Genomic DNA, 15,959 nt, shown 5'->3' on the forward strand with positions numbered 1-15,959 from the left:
CTTCTGCCTTCTCAACAAGATTGTAAATTCATCAAACATTTAATTAAGTTTTGTCATCGCTCACGGTTCCTTCTTGCTCATCGCTCCCAAGTACCAGTCTCTGACAGGCTTAATCTTTGACAAACACTAGTCTTTGGTATGTAAAGTTACAGAGAGACAACCATTAAGCAATTAGCAGTTCGTTCTCTGTATCGCTAAAAAGGAAGCTTTGGACCCTGAAAAGGAGGGGAACCTCTCGGTTCCTCTGTGACCCCCAGAAAGGAAGCTTTGGTCGTGAATATAGGGCTTTGGGCACTCCAGTGGAGGCTTCCAGCTGTAAAAGAGGGCTTTGGACCCTCAAAATGAGAGGAGGGGTCATGTGTAACCAAAATAACCAAAACGTCTCCTGATGTTCCAAGCCAGACGAGTCAAAAGGACTCAACGAGACGATGAACGCAACTGCGCATTCACAGGAGATGGCATTAGGTGACACAAATTTTGTGTGCTGGGAGTGGGCGGGCCATACCTCATAAGGCCACACAGCCCCACCCCTCCTTTGTGAGCTGGCGGTGGGGGCGGGGCCAGGACATACCTTACAAGGCCACACAGCCCCACCTTCCTTTGTGAGCTGGGGGCCAGGACACCTATATAAGGCCACACTCGCCCACCCCTGGCTGATTGCAGACGCTGTCTCTGCTCCTGCACGGTCAAGAGGGAGGCAGCGAGCGACGCACGACGTTGGTGGCTGTTGGTGGCAGCGTTTGGTTGCCATCCCTGCAGCCATGAGCCGGGACAGTGCGGGACCGGGGACCGGGGCGCGCGGCCGCCCCTCGCCCTGCCGGGGCCCGGCGCAGAAGGATGAGCACAAGCGGCAGCTGGAGAGGCTGCAGGCTGAGCTGGAGGCTGAGCAACTCCGCTCCCAAGAGCTGTGCCGCCACTTTGCCGCCGAAACTCGCAAGCTGAAGGAGGCCGCAGAGCGGGATCGGCAGCTCCTGGCCAAACGGCTACACTCCAAATGGGAGCAGCGGCAGGCACGGGAGCTCCAGCGGCTGCGGGAGCTGAACCAGCGGCAGCGGGAGGTGGAGATCCGCCAGCTGCTGCGCTCGAAGGAGGCTGAGCTGCACGAGGCGCAGGAGGTGCTGCAGCAGCAGCGCGACGACGCCATCCGGCAGGCACGGGACCTGCAGCAGCAGCTGGCCAAGAAGTTGGTGAGAGGCGCCTCGAGGAGCGGCGAGGCCCCCACGAAGCTCCAGGACGTCCTCAGCAAGCTGCGCTGGGAGACCAATAGCGAGGAGGCTGCTCACATCCTCCGCCTCCAAGACAAACTGCTGCTGCAGAGAAGACTCTTCCTAAAGTACATCTTGGAGAGGTTCGATGGCGAGCAGCCTGCTTCCTGCAATGAGGCCGGGGCCAAGGCCTCGGCCTGGCACCGCCTGCAGACCCTTCTGGGCACCGGGGCCATCAGGCCCTGCTCTTTGGAGAGCCTCATCGCATCTTCCTCCCATGATGGAGAAGGGCAGCGGAAAACCCACCAGAGCTTAAAAGACACTCGCCTCCAGGAGGAAGGGAACAGCACGGAGTCTTTGCTCGAGGCTGGGGGGCAAGACTCGACGCCGCACTGCTCGGACTCCCCGCCGCAAGGAACGACCCACAGCGGGCCGTCTGTGGCAGAGGTAGGTGTTCAGACTGTAGGGCAGCAGGAGGACTGGCTGCCTGGTAGCAGTCACAGCAGGCTGCAGGAGCAGAACGCCCACCTCCAGCGTGCCCTGAAGGACCTCAAGAGGCGATGCAGTGTCCTTCAAGAGGAGAACCGTCTTCTGAGGAAGGCAAGCTCTCCTGAAGTGCGGGAGAAGCAGGAGAGGATCAAGCAGAAGACTGCTAAGCTGCGTCTCCTTGCCAAGCGGCTGCAAGAAACAGCCAGGCAGCTGGAGACCAGCCATTGCCTGATCAATCATTATTAAATCTTTTCTTAACTATCTCTCTGTGTGCTCTCACTCCTTCTCCTGTGTGTATGTGAACTGAAAGGACTTTGAACCAGCTACTGGAGTCAAGCAGGCGGTGCAGGCACCCCTCACTTGTGGCTGCAAGAGCAGGGGCAGCGGTGGGCTGGACCCCTTGGCTGGGTGCCCCAGGGCAGCCAGGGCTGGGGACAGCCAGGGACACACTGGTCACGGCCACCATGAGGGGTGCTCAAGGTACCCAGAGAAAGTGTGGGAGCAGGGGGCAGCCAGAGCCCGGGGACAACGCAGCTGAGTCCCCATTCTGATAACCTCCCTCCAGCTCCAGCTCTCCTTTTCCCCTGGGGGCGATGTGGGCAGAGCCCAGGGCAGGATGGGCCCCCACGGAGCAGCCCAACGCCTGGAGGGTGCCTGGGTCTCCCAGGGTAGGAGGGAGGCATTGGCTGCGGTCCAGGGGGGCAAAACCCCCATGCTGGTCCCTGGAGGGGCACGAGCTGTCCCCCGCTTAGCAGCCAGACCCATGCTGTGCTGGCAGCAAGGAAGGGAGCTCAGCACAGACCCACTCGCCTGCCAATGTCCTGCCCAGTCCCGCAGTGTACTGTGAAGCCTGGCAGGATGGGCTGCAGCGGGATGGCAGCCACTGACCCTGGGGAGCACCCCTCTGTGCAGGCAGCATCACTGGGGGGGGGGCACAAGGCCGCCGGGGCAGGAGCGCGTTGTGGCTGAGACCCATCGTGGGGGGCCAGGGGGTCCCTGGGGGTCCCGAAGGACAAGGAGGGCAGCACGTGCAGTCAGGCAGAGCAGATGCAAAGAGGGCAAGGGAGAGCGGGGGGGGCAGCAGCAGTAGCACGTCGCACCCTGGGACCCACAGCCACGACCAGGCAACGCAGCAACAGGCAGCGGCTACGGGACCCCGTGCACATCTACTGCATGCAAAAATCAATCCCAAACAGCGTGCCACATTAGAAGCAGTGAGCAGGCTTACTTGTGCAAACTAGTGTCCAGGCAAGGTGGGGAGCAGGGAGGGGAAGAGCGGTGGGACAACTCAGGTCAGTTCAGTGCGCGAGAGCCAAGAAACACAATGAACCTGCACTAGGGGTTCCCAGGACAGGAGGTGACAGCAACTAAAACCCTGGTCACCCTTTGCCTCCTGCCTGCAGCAAGGCCACACGGAAGGAAAACCACAGGGACTCACCGGTGTGACACCTCTCTATTCTCGGGCACCATTTTGGGGTGACCTAGGCCTGACGAGGGCAACTTTGGGTGGAGACAACCCATTTCAAGTCCATCTTGCTGCCCTGCATCTTGCAAGGGCTGTTTTTGTCCCCCTCAGAACCGGGGGACGGGTGCCCGGCATGCCCCTGCTCCACGTGCAGTACACAGTGCCATGCCAGCCCACATGCGGTGGGACTGCGCCGACCCCGCGTCCCCCACAGATGCTGGCTGCACCGCCGGGAGAAGCCAGGTCTCAACTCCGTGCCACCGAGGCCCAGCTCCACCTCCTCAGCTTGGGCCAACCGGCAGCACGTGCTGGTGAAGCAGTGCCCGAGGGGGACCAAGCAGCCATTTAAGCCGTGAACCATGAGCACCTGTTGGCTTTCAGCCTCGCCGGCAGAGCCAGGGGTCACCACGCAGCCCCAGGTGCACCCCTCACGCTGTGCTGGCCTCGAGGACAGGCCCCCTGTATCACCCCACATTAAAGCCACCACACACCAGCCCCACAGAGAACAGCCACGGCCTCAGCATGATGGGCTCCGGCGCAGGTCTGGTCTGCGGGACCCTTGCCACTGTTCAGAACTGTTTTATGGGGGTGAACCCCCCCTCACCAGGTCCCACTCGTCCTCCGTGTGCCTGGCCCAAATCAGGACGGTCACCAGCGAGAAGGACGATTGGGACCGACAAGCTGAATGGTTGCGTACCAAGCGAGGCCAGTCAGGGAAAGCCGATCTTTATTACGAATGCCAGTCCCAGGGCTGGCCAGTGCCTACGAAAACCTGTCAAGCAATCCTTGCAGCTTGTCCACAATGCTAAATAAGGCTTTACTGGGAGGGGTGGTCAAAAAGGCAGCAGCCCCTCACTGGCTGCTCGGAGGGTCTTTCCCAGCACGCATGCCAGGTTGGCGTAGGCTTCCAGCACGCATGTCAGGTTGGCGTAGGCTTCCTCGGGCAGCAGGCGGTGGAAGACCTCGGGGTCGTACCAGGACGCGTACAGCATGGCAGCAGCCACTGCAAAGACGATGGCCAGCTCCAGGCCGACAAAGAGCAGGAGGAGTGTCCTGTGGGGCAGAAGAAGTATGGGAGACAGGGCAGGGTGGATGCATCCCAGCCCCAGGAGGGATGGAGGGGCCCCACCGGCTGGAGCAGGCGTCCAGCCCATCACCCGGTGGGGACACTCACTGCAGCCAGTAACTGAAACCGCGTCTCCTCGCCCGCACGTCCCTCTCCTGCAGGTCAACACAGAGCAAGGACACTTGTCAAGCACTGCCGCACGGCCGGGACAGCTGGAGTTGCACGGAGTTGCCTTGCACGGGAGCGTAGCCCACGCGTGGCTGGCACCTCCGTGGACCCCTCTCCTCAGGGAGACCCACAGGCTCTTCCCCCTTACCAGCCGTGCTTCCACCACCTCCGGCAGCACAGTCTCCGGCATCTCTGCCTCCTTCTTCCTCTGATACTGGCTGCAGGCAACAGGGCTTGGTTGGACACATTACAGACCTCCGTGGCCACGCCGGGGGTCCCCTTCCACACACACCCCCCCACCCCAGGCAGGGATGGGGCTCCCCTGGCACCAGCATTGGCAGCCCCATGGCGCCGGGTGCTGCAGGGACACCCGTGTGGGGCGAGGGACCCCGCTTACCAGCCCTCTTCCTCCTCCAGTCTCTCTTCCAGATTTCTTATTTCCTGACGCAGCGCCTGGGAGAGGGAAGGGTCTGAGTCCCTGAGCCTGCTGTGGCCCCAGGGACCGTGGGCACCCGCCCGTTTTCCCCCGGCCCCTTCGGCACTACCTCATTCTCCTGCTTGTCCTCCTTGAGCCAGGATGCTATCAGGGCACGGAACTTTTCCTCCTGCAAAACCACGGGCGCGTCGTGCGGGCAGCTGGGCTGGGACCTTGGCACCCTTGCCCCTCTCCGGCCCCAGGGCTGTGCCCACTCACTCCCCCGCTGCCCTAGGGCACTACTGGGAAACTGGGTGACTCGCAAGGCCAGGCGTGGGGAAGCGATGGACCCCCCCCATAGCCTGCGAAAATTGTCCTCCCTAGTCACGCCGCTGGGCAACCGGCACTCGGTGACCCTCTCTGAGCAGGGGGGTTGGAGACGACAAGATGACCTCCAGCGGTCCCTTCCAACCTCTCAGCCCCAGCCAACGCAGCTCTGGGTCAGGGGCAGAGGAGAGGACACCAACCTTAGTGCTGAGCTGCTGTACGGCATCATGTAGCTCCTGATGGTTCTCCTCCTGCGTGCAGAAAGGAGAGCAGGGGCTCAGGGTCTGCAGCCCCAGCCCCTGTGGACCAGGAGCCCCTCCATACCTACCCTAGGCTGCAGCAGCTCCTTGCTGCTTGCTGTCAGCGCAGAGCTCTGCTCAGCATCTCTGCCGGCTCCTCGACTGGTCGCCGCAGCCTTTGCCGCCTGTGGGAATGGGGAACCGTCAGATGCCCTCTCACAGACACACACCCCCTCGCACACGGCGCTGCCCCTGCTTCCCATCTCTCAGCGCCCATCAGCCACTTGCACACCCGCACCCGGCCAGCGGTCCTGCGTGCCCCCTCGCCCCATGCCCGGCTCAGCCTGTGCTTGCTGGCAGCCCAGGACTTGGCAGGAGATGGGGGGGGAGGCGCCAGGGACCTGCACTGCTGTGCCTCCCTCTGCCTTTTCCCAAAAGCGGTCTGCCTGGCAGAGAAGAGGGAACGGCAACATCTGCAGGAGGGGCAGGGGCCCAATCCCTCCATCGCGGATGCCATGTCCCAAAGTCAATGACCCTGCCCGTGGATGCTGGGGTGCGGGGACCCAGCACTGGCACCCCCTCCCTGACCCTGCCAGGATGGGCATCCTTCTTCCCTGTACCTTCTGTGCCTCTTCCAGGCTTGCGACTGCCTCGCTCTTTGCTATTTGAAAGCGCTTCTGCGAGAGAGGAGGAGGAGAAGCCATCAGGGCACTGGACGTTCCCACAAGCGCCCTCCCCTCCGCATTATCCCTTCCCGGCTCCCCTCGGGCACTGCCTTTGCCCCTGCGTCCTCTCTCCTTCCCAGCCTTGCAGGCGGACAGAGGGACCCCCCCAGGCCCAGCTCTGGACACGGGCCACATCTGGACATGGACCTGAGCAACTGGCTCTAGGGGACCCCGCTTAAGCAGGGGCATTGGACAAGATCAGATCATCTCCAGCGGCCCCTTCCAACCTCAACCAGACCGTGGTTCTGTGAACTCACCTTCATCTGGGCCACCTGCCCCTCCAGTTGCTGGAGCTCCTGGCCGCTCTCTTCGAAACAGCGTGCCACGAGACAGTTCTGGGAAAAGGAGCCGCACGCAGGCACTGAGCCCCTGACACAGCCCCAGCCGCCGCAGCTGGGGGACGTGGGTACAGGAGGGGACACTGACCTCCGAGGTGAGCCGCTCCAAGGTCTTCTGCAGCTCCTGCTGCTTCTGCCCCTGCATGGTGAAAGGAGGGGTCAGGGGCTCCGGTCTCGCAGCCCCAGTCCCCGGGGACAAGGGGACCGCTCCCCACCTACCAGACACTGCAGCAGCGCCCTGTGGCTTTGGGATGCTGCGGAACAGCGGGCCAGGCGCGCCCGGACCATGCGGAGGTCTTCTTTCACCGCTTCTGCCTGGGTGGTTACACCTGCGAGTCGGGAGCGAGCGGGGTGTGAGGGGCACGGATGCTCGCAGGGATGGTCCCCAAGCTCAGGGCATCTGCACTCCTGCACGCCTGCCTCTACTCGGCATATGAGCGAGGCTGGGGGTGCCGCACACGGAGCCCCTCGCCCGGCAGCCGGCTGTGGGGACTGTGGGGATGCTCTGCCCTCACCTTCCTCTTCACCGCCAGAGACATTCCACTGCATGGTGGACAAAGGACAGGTCGTTTGCGAGTCTCCTCTAAACTCCTGCCCAACAGCTCCGAGGTTCTCCCCGGAATGTTCCCCCGTCTCCAGGAGCAGCCCCTTTTATACCCGCCGGGGCACCCGTGTCACAGGCGCGAGGTGACGTCAGAGTGACACGGTCACCGCTGTCCACTGTGACATGGCCGCCAACTCCCTGGGCTGGCGCCAAGAGCTGACCTGGGGCTCGGCCGCAGCCACTGGGGAAACAGGGCATCACTCTTAGCCCACCGGCGGGAGCGACCGCGGGCACCGCTTGCCGGCGTCTCCCTGGGGGGGGTTGCCGGTTCCTTCACCACCCGGCTGCTACCGTTGCCCACCCCGGGACCAAGCAGGAGCCAGGCTGCGCACACAGTCCCAGCAGACACTCGCACGGACACGCGTGAACGACGGGCGTGCACGGATGGCCACGCCGCATGGGGTCCAGCATCCAGCCCCCACCGGGATCCAGCATCCAGCCCCAGGGGGGAACAACAGTCTGGGAAGAGGGAAAAATAAGGACCAGCTCTCTGTCAGGCTCGACAAGGGTATAAAGGGGGTCCCGCCGGAGGACACCCTGAGCCAGTCCTCCTCGGAGCAGCGGGTCTGCAGTCCGGGACACTCTCCTTGGGTCAGGTTGCTAAAGGAGGTTCTAGCCTTGTGGCTGAAGAAAGGCTTTTTAGAAAGCGCTTTTTAGAAAGCAGTCCTCTGCACAGGAGCGCCCAGAAGAACCAGCTCTCATCTGTAACCCACACGCACAGAGTAGAGGCAGCCTTAGAGCTGCCATTCTCCTTCACCCCGCCACACACAGCTTTGGAAAAGGGCTGCTTCCTTTTGCTCATGTGCAAGAAAGTACTTCTCTCATTTCACTAACGCTGGCCAACTTCCTTTCCATCCACAGTCTTGCATCTGATTACTAGTCCAATTAGGCGTTTGCACTGATTGTCACTTACACCACAAAGTTCTGGGTGTAATCACCTGGTAAGAGCAAAGACATAAAGAAGCAAGTAACTAGCACGCAAGGTAACCCCGCTCATATCGCACTTTTCTGCAAGCCATCTTGTCTTTCAGAGAAGTCTGTCTGTGCTCACAGGAGTCACTCTGTGTGATGGGCATCGCTCCCCTCTGTAAGAGAGGAGAAAGCTCTGGTTGACAAAAGAGTGTCAAGCACTCTTGTTACTGAAGCAATGGTTAAAGTATTTTATTTGATAACTAATTTGATTTAAACCACTGTGTGTAGTCCTGAGCTATTTTAATAAATGGGGAATCTTACTGGGGCTAGTTCTTACTGAAAGTAAGCACTTCACTACTTGAAGACTTCCTGAAGCAAGCGAACAATTGCAGCTATCTGTTATCAAGTGTAACATCGTTTACTGTTCAGAAGTAATGGCGGCAGTCACCTAACCAATTTCAAATGAGAAATGTCAAGAGGCCCAGGCTTAGCTGCTGTCCGGTATCTCGAGTGCAAAATGTAAGCCACGCTACAAACAGAAAATCACCTTAAGATCAACATTTAGCTGTAATATTTGCAGGGCCGGGCGCTCTTGGCGGCGGGGGGGAGAGGGGCGCAGAGGTGGCGCCAGGCGGCCTCGCTGTCGCACGCCTCGTGGAGGTAGTGGCAGGTCTGGCCCAGTCTCGGCAGGTCGGGCAGCGTCAGGAAGGAGATGATGTGCAGTGGCTGTGGGGAGGGGGGGAGAGCATCAACCCTGGGACCCCCCCTGCTTTGAGGGGGAGACCCCAGCCCCACCATCCCTCCGCTCAACTCACCATCCCAGGGGGGAGACGCTGGATGGCGGCGGTGGGGTTGCCTCGGCTGCGGGGAGGGGATGTGGGTGAGGTGGTGGCGGGCAGCCCCACGGCAAGCATTCCCCCCCACCCATCCTCGCGCGCTCCACCGTCACACCGGCGGCCTCGCCGTCACGTCCTCGTCACCACCCGGCGAGTGCCGGCAGCGATAGCGGCGAGAAGCCCGGTGGCCCGTGGCTGCTGTCTAGTGGCACGGCCATGGGATACTGACTCTCTGGAGACTGGGGGTTCTGGAGCATGGGGGTGGGTGGGGGATGGAGGGGGGGAAGAGGGGCTGCAGGTCTGGGCCCAGGGCTGCTGGGCCTCGGGGCAGGCCCCATGCGCGCCATGTTGAGGCTCGGCCTGGCCGCCAGCAGAGCCCGCCTTCTCCTCACATCAGTCTTCACTGGCATAGGTTTGGGGGGCTGTCAGTCTCCTGAGGTGATGCTGCCTCTGATCGGTCACCTAGGCTGTCACTCTGCCCTGGTTTGATGCCTGCCCTTCCCTGAGGGCTGCCTCTGAGCAGCCCCAGGTGGTCAGGCTGCCCAGGTGCAGTTCACCTGAGGTGATGCGCTCCCCAACTGGCCCACTGGGCTGTCACTCTGACCTGGTTTGGGGCTCGCACGTCCCATCCCTGAGGTGACGCTGCCTCTGATTGGCTGCCTGGGGTGGTCACCCTCCCGCCACCAACAGTGCCCGCCCTTCCCTGAGGTGATGTTTCATCTGACTGGCTGCCTGGGATTTCCCCCCTTGCGCCTCCCATCAAATGATGGGTCAGACAGTTTATCAATCTTCCGCGTGCTGCTCTCCCACCAGGCGTGAGTGGTGGAGCCAGCATGCCCCGCCCCCACACGTTGCCCCGCTTTTTCGACTCTTGCCCCCTTTCCTGCAGGCCTCAAAGCTTGATTGGTTGGCTACATATCAGCCACGTGCCTTGCCCCCACTTCCTCAAATGCCATTGGCTGTCCTGGGTCCCCTGACTCCCCACAGACTCCTAGGCGGGTGTTGCCAGGCGACAAGCTCCGCCTTTAGGGTTTAGACCCTCAGCTTGAAACCCTGGGCCCTAAAAAAAGGCTATGGGTCATAAAAGACAGGTTTGGACCCAAAAAATGAGGATTTCGGCCCTAAAAAAGGGGCGCTGGGCACTCAAAAGAATGGGCTAGGTGCTAAAAAGGAAGCTTTGGACCCTGAAAAGGAGGGGAACCTCTTGGTTCCTCTGTGACCCCCAGAAAGGAAGCTTTGGTCGTGAATATAGGGCTTTGGGCGCTCCAATGGAGGCTTCCAGCTGTAAAAGAGGGCTTTGGACCCTCAAAATGAGAGGAGGGGTGATTCAAAGAAATTAACTCAATAGTTTGATTAACTGTTAAGCAGGTATTCTTTATTGGCAGTGCTGGATGCACGGGGGATCGCTCCACCTATCGTGCGCACCGTCGGGTCTAATTGTGCGGGTTAAGTACATGCTCTACGTACATATTCACTAGATTTCTGAGAAATGTTATACATATTCATTAGTTTTCCGGGAAACTATTAGCATATGCAAATGTCCTTTACGCAGGCGCATTGAAGGCCTCTGGTCTTCAGGAGTCCTCTGGTGGTCTTCCATAGTCTTCCTCACTTGTCCGCTACTTGACCCTCCTCGGGTGATTCTGCGCGGTATGGGCCTTTACATGTTTTGATACATCAGTGCTTGTTACTGCTCTTATTATCTAAGTTTTCATTAGTGGTGTAGAACCATATGGTTAGTTTAAGCTAAATTATCTACAAGGACAAGAACAAAGGCAGGAGTTCTTATCTTTTCTGGCCCTCTCTCTTCAAGCAAGGCCTCTGCTTCTGCCTTCTCAACAAGATTGTAAATTCATCAAACATTTAATTAAGTTTTGTCATCGCTCACGGTTCCTTCTTGCTCATCGCTCCCAAGTACCAGTCTCTGACAGGCTTAATCTTTGACAAACACTAGTCTTTGGTATGTAAAGTTACAGAGAGACAACCATTAAGCAATTAGCAGTTCGTTCTCTATATCGCTAAAAAGGAAGCTTTGGACCCTGAAAAGGAGGGGAACCTCTCGGTTCCTCTGTGACCCCCAGAAAGGAAGCTTTGGTCGTGAATATAGGGCTTTGGGCACTCCAGTGGAGGCTTCCAGCTGTAAAAGAGGGCTTTGGACCCTCAAAATGAGAGGAGGGGTCATGTGTAACCAAAATAACCAAAACGTCTCCTGATGTTCCAAGCCAGACGAGTCAAAAGGACTCAACGAGACGATGAACGCAACTGCGCATTCACAGGAGATGGCATTAGGTGACACAAATTTTGTGTGCTGGGAGTGGGCGGGCCATACCTCATAAGGCCACACAGCCCCACCCCTCCTTTGTGAGCTGGCGGTGGGGGCGGGGCCAGGACATACCTTACAAGGCCACACAGCCCCACCCTCCTTTGTGAGCTGGGGGCCAGGACACCTATATAAGGCCACACTCGCCCACCCCTGGCTGATTGCAGACGCTGTCTCTGCTCCTGCACGGTCAAGAGGGAGGCAGCGAGCGACGCACGACGTTGGTGGCTGTTGGTGGCAGCGTTTGGTTGCCATCCCTGCAGCCATGAGCCGGGACAGTGCGGGACCGGGGACCGGGGCGCGCGGCCGCCCCTCGCCCTGCCGGGGCCCGGCGCAGAAGGATGAGCACAAGCGGCAGCTGGAGAGGCTGCAGGCTGAGCTGGAGGCTGAGCAACTCCGCTCCCAAGAGCTGTGCCGCCACTTTGCCGCCGAAACTCGCAAGCTGAAGGAGGCCGCAGAGCGGGATCGGCAGCTCCTGGCCAAACGGCTACACTCCAAATGGGAGCAGCGGCAGGCACGGGAGCTCCAGCGGCTGCGGGAGCTGAACCAGCGGCAGCGGGAGGTGGAGATCCGCCAGCTGCTGCGCTCGAAGGAGGCTGAGCTGCACGAGGCGCAGGAGGTGCTGCAGCAGCAGCGCGACGACGCCATCCGGCAGGCACGGGACCTGCAGCAGCAGCTGGCCAAGAAGTTGGTGAGAGGCGCCTCGAGGAGCGGCGAGGCCCCCACGAAGCTCCAGGACGTCCTCAGCAAGCTGCGCTGGGAGACCAATAGCGAGGAGGCTGCTCACATCCTCCGCCTCCAAGACAAACTGCTGCTGCAGAGAAGACTCTTCCTAAAGTACATCTTGGAGAGGTTCGATGGCGAGCAGCCTGCTTCCTGCAATGAGGCCGGGGCCAAGGCCTCGGCCTGGCACCGCCTGCAGACCCTTCTGGGCACCGGGGCCATCAGGCCCTGCTCTTTGGAGAGCCTCATCGCATCTTCCTCCCATGATGGAGAAGGGCAGCGGAAAACCCACCAGAGCTTAAAAGACACTCGCCTCCAGGAGGAAGGGAACAGCACGGAGTCTTTGCTCGAGGCTGGGGGGCAAGACTCGACGCCGCACTGCTCGGACTCCCCGCCGCAAGGAACGACCCACAGCGGGCCGTCTGTGGCAGAGGTAGGTGTTCAGACTGTAGGGCAGCAGGAGGACTGGCTGCCTGGTAGCAGTCACAGCAGGCTGCAGGAGCAGAACGCCCACCTCCAGCGTGCCCTGAAGGACCTCAAGAGGCGATGCAGTGTCCTTCAAGAGGAGAACCGTCTTCTGAGGAAGGCAAGCTCTCCTGAAGTGCGGGAGAAGCAGGAGAGGATCAAGCAGAAGACTGCTAAGCTGCGTCTCCTTGCCAAGCGGCTGCAAGAAACAGCCAGGCAGCTGGAGACCAGCCATTGCCTGATCAATCATTATTAAATCTTTTCTTAACTATCTCTCTGTGTGCTCTCACTCCTTCTCCTGTGTGTTTGTGAACTGAAAGGACTATGCGCCAGCTACTGGAGTCTGGAGTCCACTGGGTCTGGAGCTGCCCGGCTCAACCTGACGGGGCACAGGGGGCTCTAAGGCACTTGGGGTGCCCTCGGGGAGGCTGGGAGGTGCAGGGGGGCTGGGGGAGCCTCCAGCACTGGGACCCAACGGTGTCGCCGATTTCTCAGAGGAGCCGAAGCTGGGGCCCAGCTGTTGGGGGGCAGGGAGAGTCAGCAAACACCCCCATGTGTCCCCCACATCCCTCCTTGTCCCATACAACCCCCATACCCTTCTACCTGCCCATCCCATCCCTGTGAGTGCCTCTATCCTCCCCACACTCCTGTGTTCACCTATTCCCTTTGTGTCTCCCCATCACCCCCAGGACCCCTCCACATCATACCAACACCCCGAAGCCTCCAAAAGCCCCCCATCCTCCTAACACCCCCAGACTCCACGTGGTCTCCAATTCCATCCATCACCCCCTCTGACAATTCTAGGCCTCCCTCCGTCCTTTCCCATGTCCCTCTCAAACTACTGCTCAACACCTCCTGGCCCCAGCACCCCCACACCCCTCACCCCAAAATCCCAGGGCCCCTCCAGCTCTCCTGGCCCCTCATGCCCCTGCCTCAACAACGCACCTGCAGACTCTGGAGCAGGCCAGACATGGGGCTGGCAGTGCCCAACGACACTCCCAGGAGAGGCAGTGTGGGGAGCAGCAGTGGTTGATTCTGGAGCAGGGGGCTCGGCGCCAGTAGGTTGCCTGGGGGGGTTGAGGGAGAGGCAGGATGTTACCCAGGAGCACCCCCTGCCCCCTGGCATGCAGCATGCCCCCGGTGCTTCCCTGGGCACCCAGCACCCCTTGTCCAAGCAGTACCTCCACCAATGCCTCCAAGGTGCCCAGTCCCCTCGCCCCACTCATCCAGCAGCTTGGCACCCAGCAGGGAGCTGCCCAGATGGGGCCCCAGCAGGTTGAGGTGCTCTGGGGTGTCCATGGGGTTGTCGGGGGCCCAGCCCTCCCCACACGGGGCCTCAGTAGTCATGGAGGGGGTATCAGTCGAGGTAGGTGCTGCAAAGGGGCTCACAAGGCTGAACTGCTGGCAAGAGGGGCAAGTTGGGGGCACCTTCAAGACATGGGGCATAGACACCCCCAGGCCTCACCACCAGGGCAAAACCAACCCATCCTCCTCATCTTCCTCCCATGCCCTGGGGGCAAGCACCCTCCTGCACCCTCCTCCCCAGCACAAAGATTCTGCTCTCCTGGGGGTACATAAATACCCCCACCTTCCTCCCCAAGGGCAGCTACTCCTCCTCTACCCCAATCTGGGTGCTAACACCTCCCACCACTCTGTTCCCTGGGGCAAACACTCTCCCTTGCCCTCATCCCAAGGACAAATAGCCCTTCTGCCAGTGCCTTGATGGAGGATGATGTTCCCCTGCTACTGCACTGCGGGCAAACACGCTCCACCCAGCCACCGCTGCCCCCAGGTCGAAGTTAAACACCTGCAAGGGACAGGGCAGGCTGAAAGTGGCGACCAGCCACCCCACAGGGACCCCCAGACCCATCCAGCACAGGGCAGCCGCATCCCCTGCTCCTGCAGCCAGGGCCATCTCTTGCAGCTCCCTGTGTCCGGGGAGTGTCCCCATTGCAGCCCCTCCCCACCTGCCCCTCCCTGTTTCACACCTGACAGCCCCCTGCCCCACACCTTGTGCGTGTTGAGTGGACGCTCAAGGCCACACTTGCAGGTCCTGTCAGCCAGGAGATAGGCACAAGTCTGCTCCAGCGAGGTCAGCGTGGTGCCGCTGGGGCTGGGGGGCACGTGGGGTGAGCGGGGGCCAGGGAGGGAGGTGGGGGGGGGATCAGGGGCTGCTCCTACCTGATGTAGCACACAGAGCCCTCCTCCACCTTGCGCTCCCAGCCCAGCCCAGCCCAGCCAACGGGCACATGGGTCAGTCTGTTCTAGTGCAGTCATCACTGCTGCTCATTGTGCCCTCCCCTGTCACACAAACACCTGCAGTGGCCTCTGACGAGGGAGTCACACCAGGAGAGAGGGAGAAAGCAAACAGGACAGCAGGACTCAGGGTGCCAGGGCACTGGAGAAGCACTGGGGGGGGCCAGGGGTGCTCAGAGCCATAAGGCAGCAGCAGTCCTCGGGGGTGCCCAGGGGCAACAGGGTGGGACCAGGGGGGTCTGAAGGTGCACAGGGAAGTAGAGCAGGACTGGGGGCAGCAGCTGTCCCCTCCTCCCCTTTATAAGCCCTCCTTCCGCACCAGCCCCCTCCCCCTGTCTTGTTAATCCTGGCATCTGGGCAGGAGAAGACAACAGTGACCTACGAAGCACCATCGAAGAACTGCAGCTAAAATGCAAACAGCTGCTGCTGGCCCTAATCCCCAATGGCAGGGAGGCCGTGGACACCAGAATTGGCGGGGGCAAGGGTGGTGGTGGGGTGCACCTCTCACCTGCTTATCCCTGCAAACATCTCTGCATCAGGCCCATGGCCGGTGGGCTGTGGCACCCGCGTTTGGTGCCCCGGCATAGCCCTACAGGTCTCTACACGACAGAGAGACTCAAGCCAGGCTTTAGGGAAGGGGCAGCACCCACGCAGGGCCCTACAGCTGGGGGGAGCGGGGGGCAGCACCCAGGCATCCTGAGACCTCCTATGGAAAAGGGACCCCAGCGTCCTGCCCTACCCCCCCCAGTACCCCCAGGCTGTGCCTTTGCTCCCTGCAGTGACACGCAGGAGACACCCCCCCCCATGGGAGCACTTCAGGGAGGGCACAGGGGTGGCTGGGCACCCCAAAAACCCTGGAGAAGGGGGGAACAGGGGGCCAGGCCCCCTACATCCTGCCAGCAAGATGGCGGTCACATCGCCCCAGAGGAGGTGCTGGGGGAGTGGGGGGGGGGGGGGGGGGTAAAGGGCCTGGCACAGAAGGGGGGGGCATCGCGTCCCTCCGGGGTGACGGGCGGGGGGGCCCGGCCCGCACCCACCGACCCAGCCCCGTTCGTGGCGGCGGCCACCGGGCTACAGCTCCGGTCCGACTCCGCCCGGAGGAGGCGGGGCAACCTACGCCCCGCCCACGCGCCTGCGCACAGCGGCGGGGAGGTGGCGATCCCGGCGTGCCCCGCGCGGGGGGGGGGGAGCATCGGGAATGCCCTGGGGATGTACTGAGAAGTACCGGGGCTCCGGCCCGGGAGCTCCGCGTGGGGCCGGGGGCCGCGCCGAGCCCCTGGAGCTCCCCCGGGGTTCCCTCGGGGCTTGCAGGAGACCGCCGCCCCTCGGTCCCGCCGCGGCGCTGCGCGGTCTCTTTAAGGCGGGGCGGGGCCGGTTTCCAGCCGTTGCATCATCCGCTGCCGCGT

The 15,959-nt window shown here is 61.3% G+C and overlaps 3 protein-coding genes across 4 annotated transcripts; 1 reads left to right on the top strand and 2 right to left on the bottom strand.

Annotated features, from left to right (window-relative positions):
* The first annotated feature begins 617 nt into the window (after positions 1-617).
* LOC138689738 (RIMS-binding protein 3C-like) lies at positions 618-12,570 on the top strand. The gene is made up of 2 exons (XM_069806012.1): positions 618-716; positions 11,319-12,570. Exon 2 carries the CDS (start codon positions 11,375-11,377, stop codon positions 12,551-12,553), a length of 1,179 nt encoding a protein of 392 aa, XP_069662113.1. The 5' UTR covers positions 618-716; positions 11,319-11,374; the 3' UTR covers positions 12,554-12,570.
* Positions 3,921-5,361, bottom strand: LOC138689874 (uncharacterized). The gene is made up of 6 exons (XM_069806517.1): positions 5,336-5,361; positions 4,939-5,200; positions 4,791-4,846; positions 4,542-4,611; positions 4,334-4,380; positions 3,921-4,212 (listed from the first exon to the last, which is right to left on the bottom strand). The coding sequence occupies exons 1-6, from the start codon at positions 5,359-5,361 to the stop codon at positions 3,993-3,995; spliced, it is 681 nt and encodes a 226-aa protein (XP_069662618.1). The 3' UTR covers positions 3,921-3,992.
* MBD6 (methyl-CpG binding domain protein 6) lies at positions 12,373-15,369 on the bottom strand. 2 transcript variants are annotated; one of them, XR_011328648.1, is made up of 4 exons: positions 14,479-15,369; positions 14,308-14,410; positions 13,243-13,364; positions 12,373-12,496 (listed from the first exon to the last, which is right to left on the bottom strand). XR_011328648.1 is itself a non-coding variant. In XM_069806013.1 (3 exons), exons 1-3 carry the CDS (start codon positions 13,741-13,743, stop codon positions 12,620-12,622), a joined length of 582 nt encoding a protein of 193 aa, XP_069662114.1. In that variant the 5' UTR covers positions 13,744-14,134. The 2 variants fall into 2 exon arrangements, 1 of the variants encoding a protein (XP_069662114.1); XM_069806013.1 differs by lacking the exons at positions 12,373-12,496; positions 14,308-14,410; positions 14,479-15,369 and adding exons at positions 12,620-12,814; positions 13,479-14,134.
* Between the last annotated feature and the right edge of the window lie 590 nt (positions 15,370-15,959).

The sequence above is a fragment of the Haliaeetus albicilla genome, chromosome 18 (assembly GCF_947461875.1).
Source record: "Haliaeetus albicilla chromosome 18, bHalAlb1.1, whole genome shotgun sequence".
Classification (NCBI taxonomy): Eukaryota; Metazoa; Chordata; class Aves; order Accipitriformes; family Accipitridae; genus Haliaeetus; species Haliaeetus albicilla.

Bases quoted from the DNA above. Each gene is read 5' to 3' on its own strand.
- LOC138689874 (XM_069806517.1), bottom strand. From the start codon at position 5,361: ATGCCGTACAGCAGCTCAGCACTAAG. The intron at 4,847-4,938 runs GTAGTGCCGAAG...TCCCTCTCCCAG, and splicing joins AGGACAAGCAGGAGAATGAG to GCGCTGCGTCAGGAAATAAG. The intron at 4,612-4,790 runs GTAAGCGGGGTC...TGTTGCCTGCAG, and splicing joins CTGGAGGAGGAAGAGGGCTG to CCAGTATCAGAGGAAGAAGG.
- MBD6 (XM_069806013.1), bottom strand. From the start codon at position 13,743: ATGCCCCATGTCTTGAAGGTGCCCCCAACTTGCCCCTCTTGCCAGCAG. The intron at 13,365-13,478 runs GTACTGCTTGGA...CAACCCCCCCAG, and splicing joins CCTTGGAGGCATTGGTGGAG to GCAACCTACTGGCGCCGAGC. The intron at 12,815-13,242 runs GTGCGTTGTTGA...GCCCCCCAACAG, and splicing joins GCCTGCTCCAGAGTCTGCAG to CTGGGCCCCAGCTTCGGCTC.
- LOC138689738 (XM_069806012.1), top strand. From the start codon at position 11,375: ATGAGCCGGGACAGTGCGGGACCGGGGACCGGGGCGCGCGGCCGCCCC.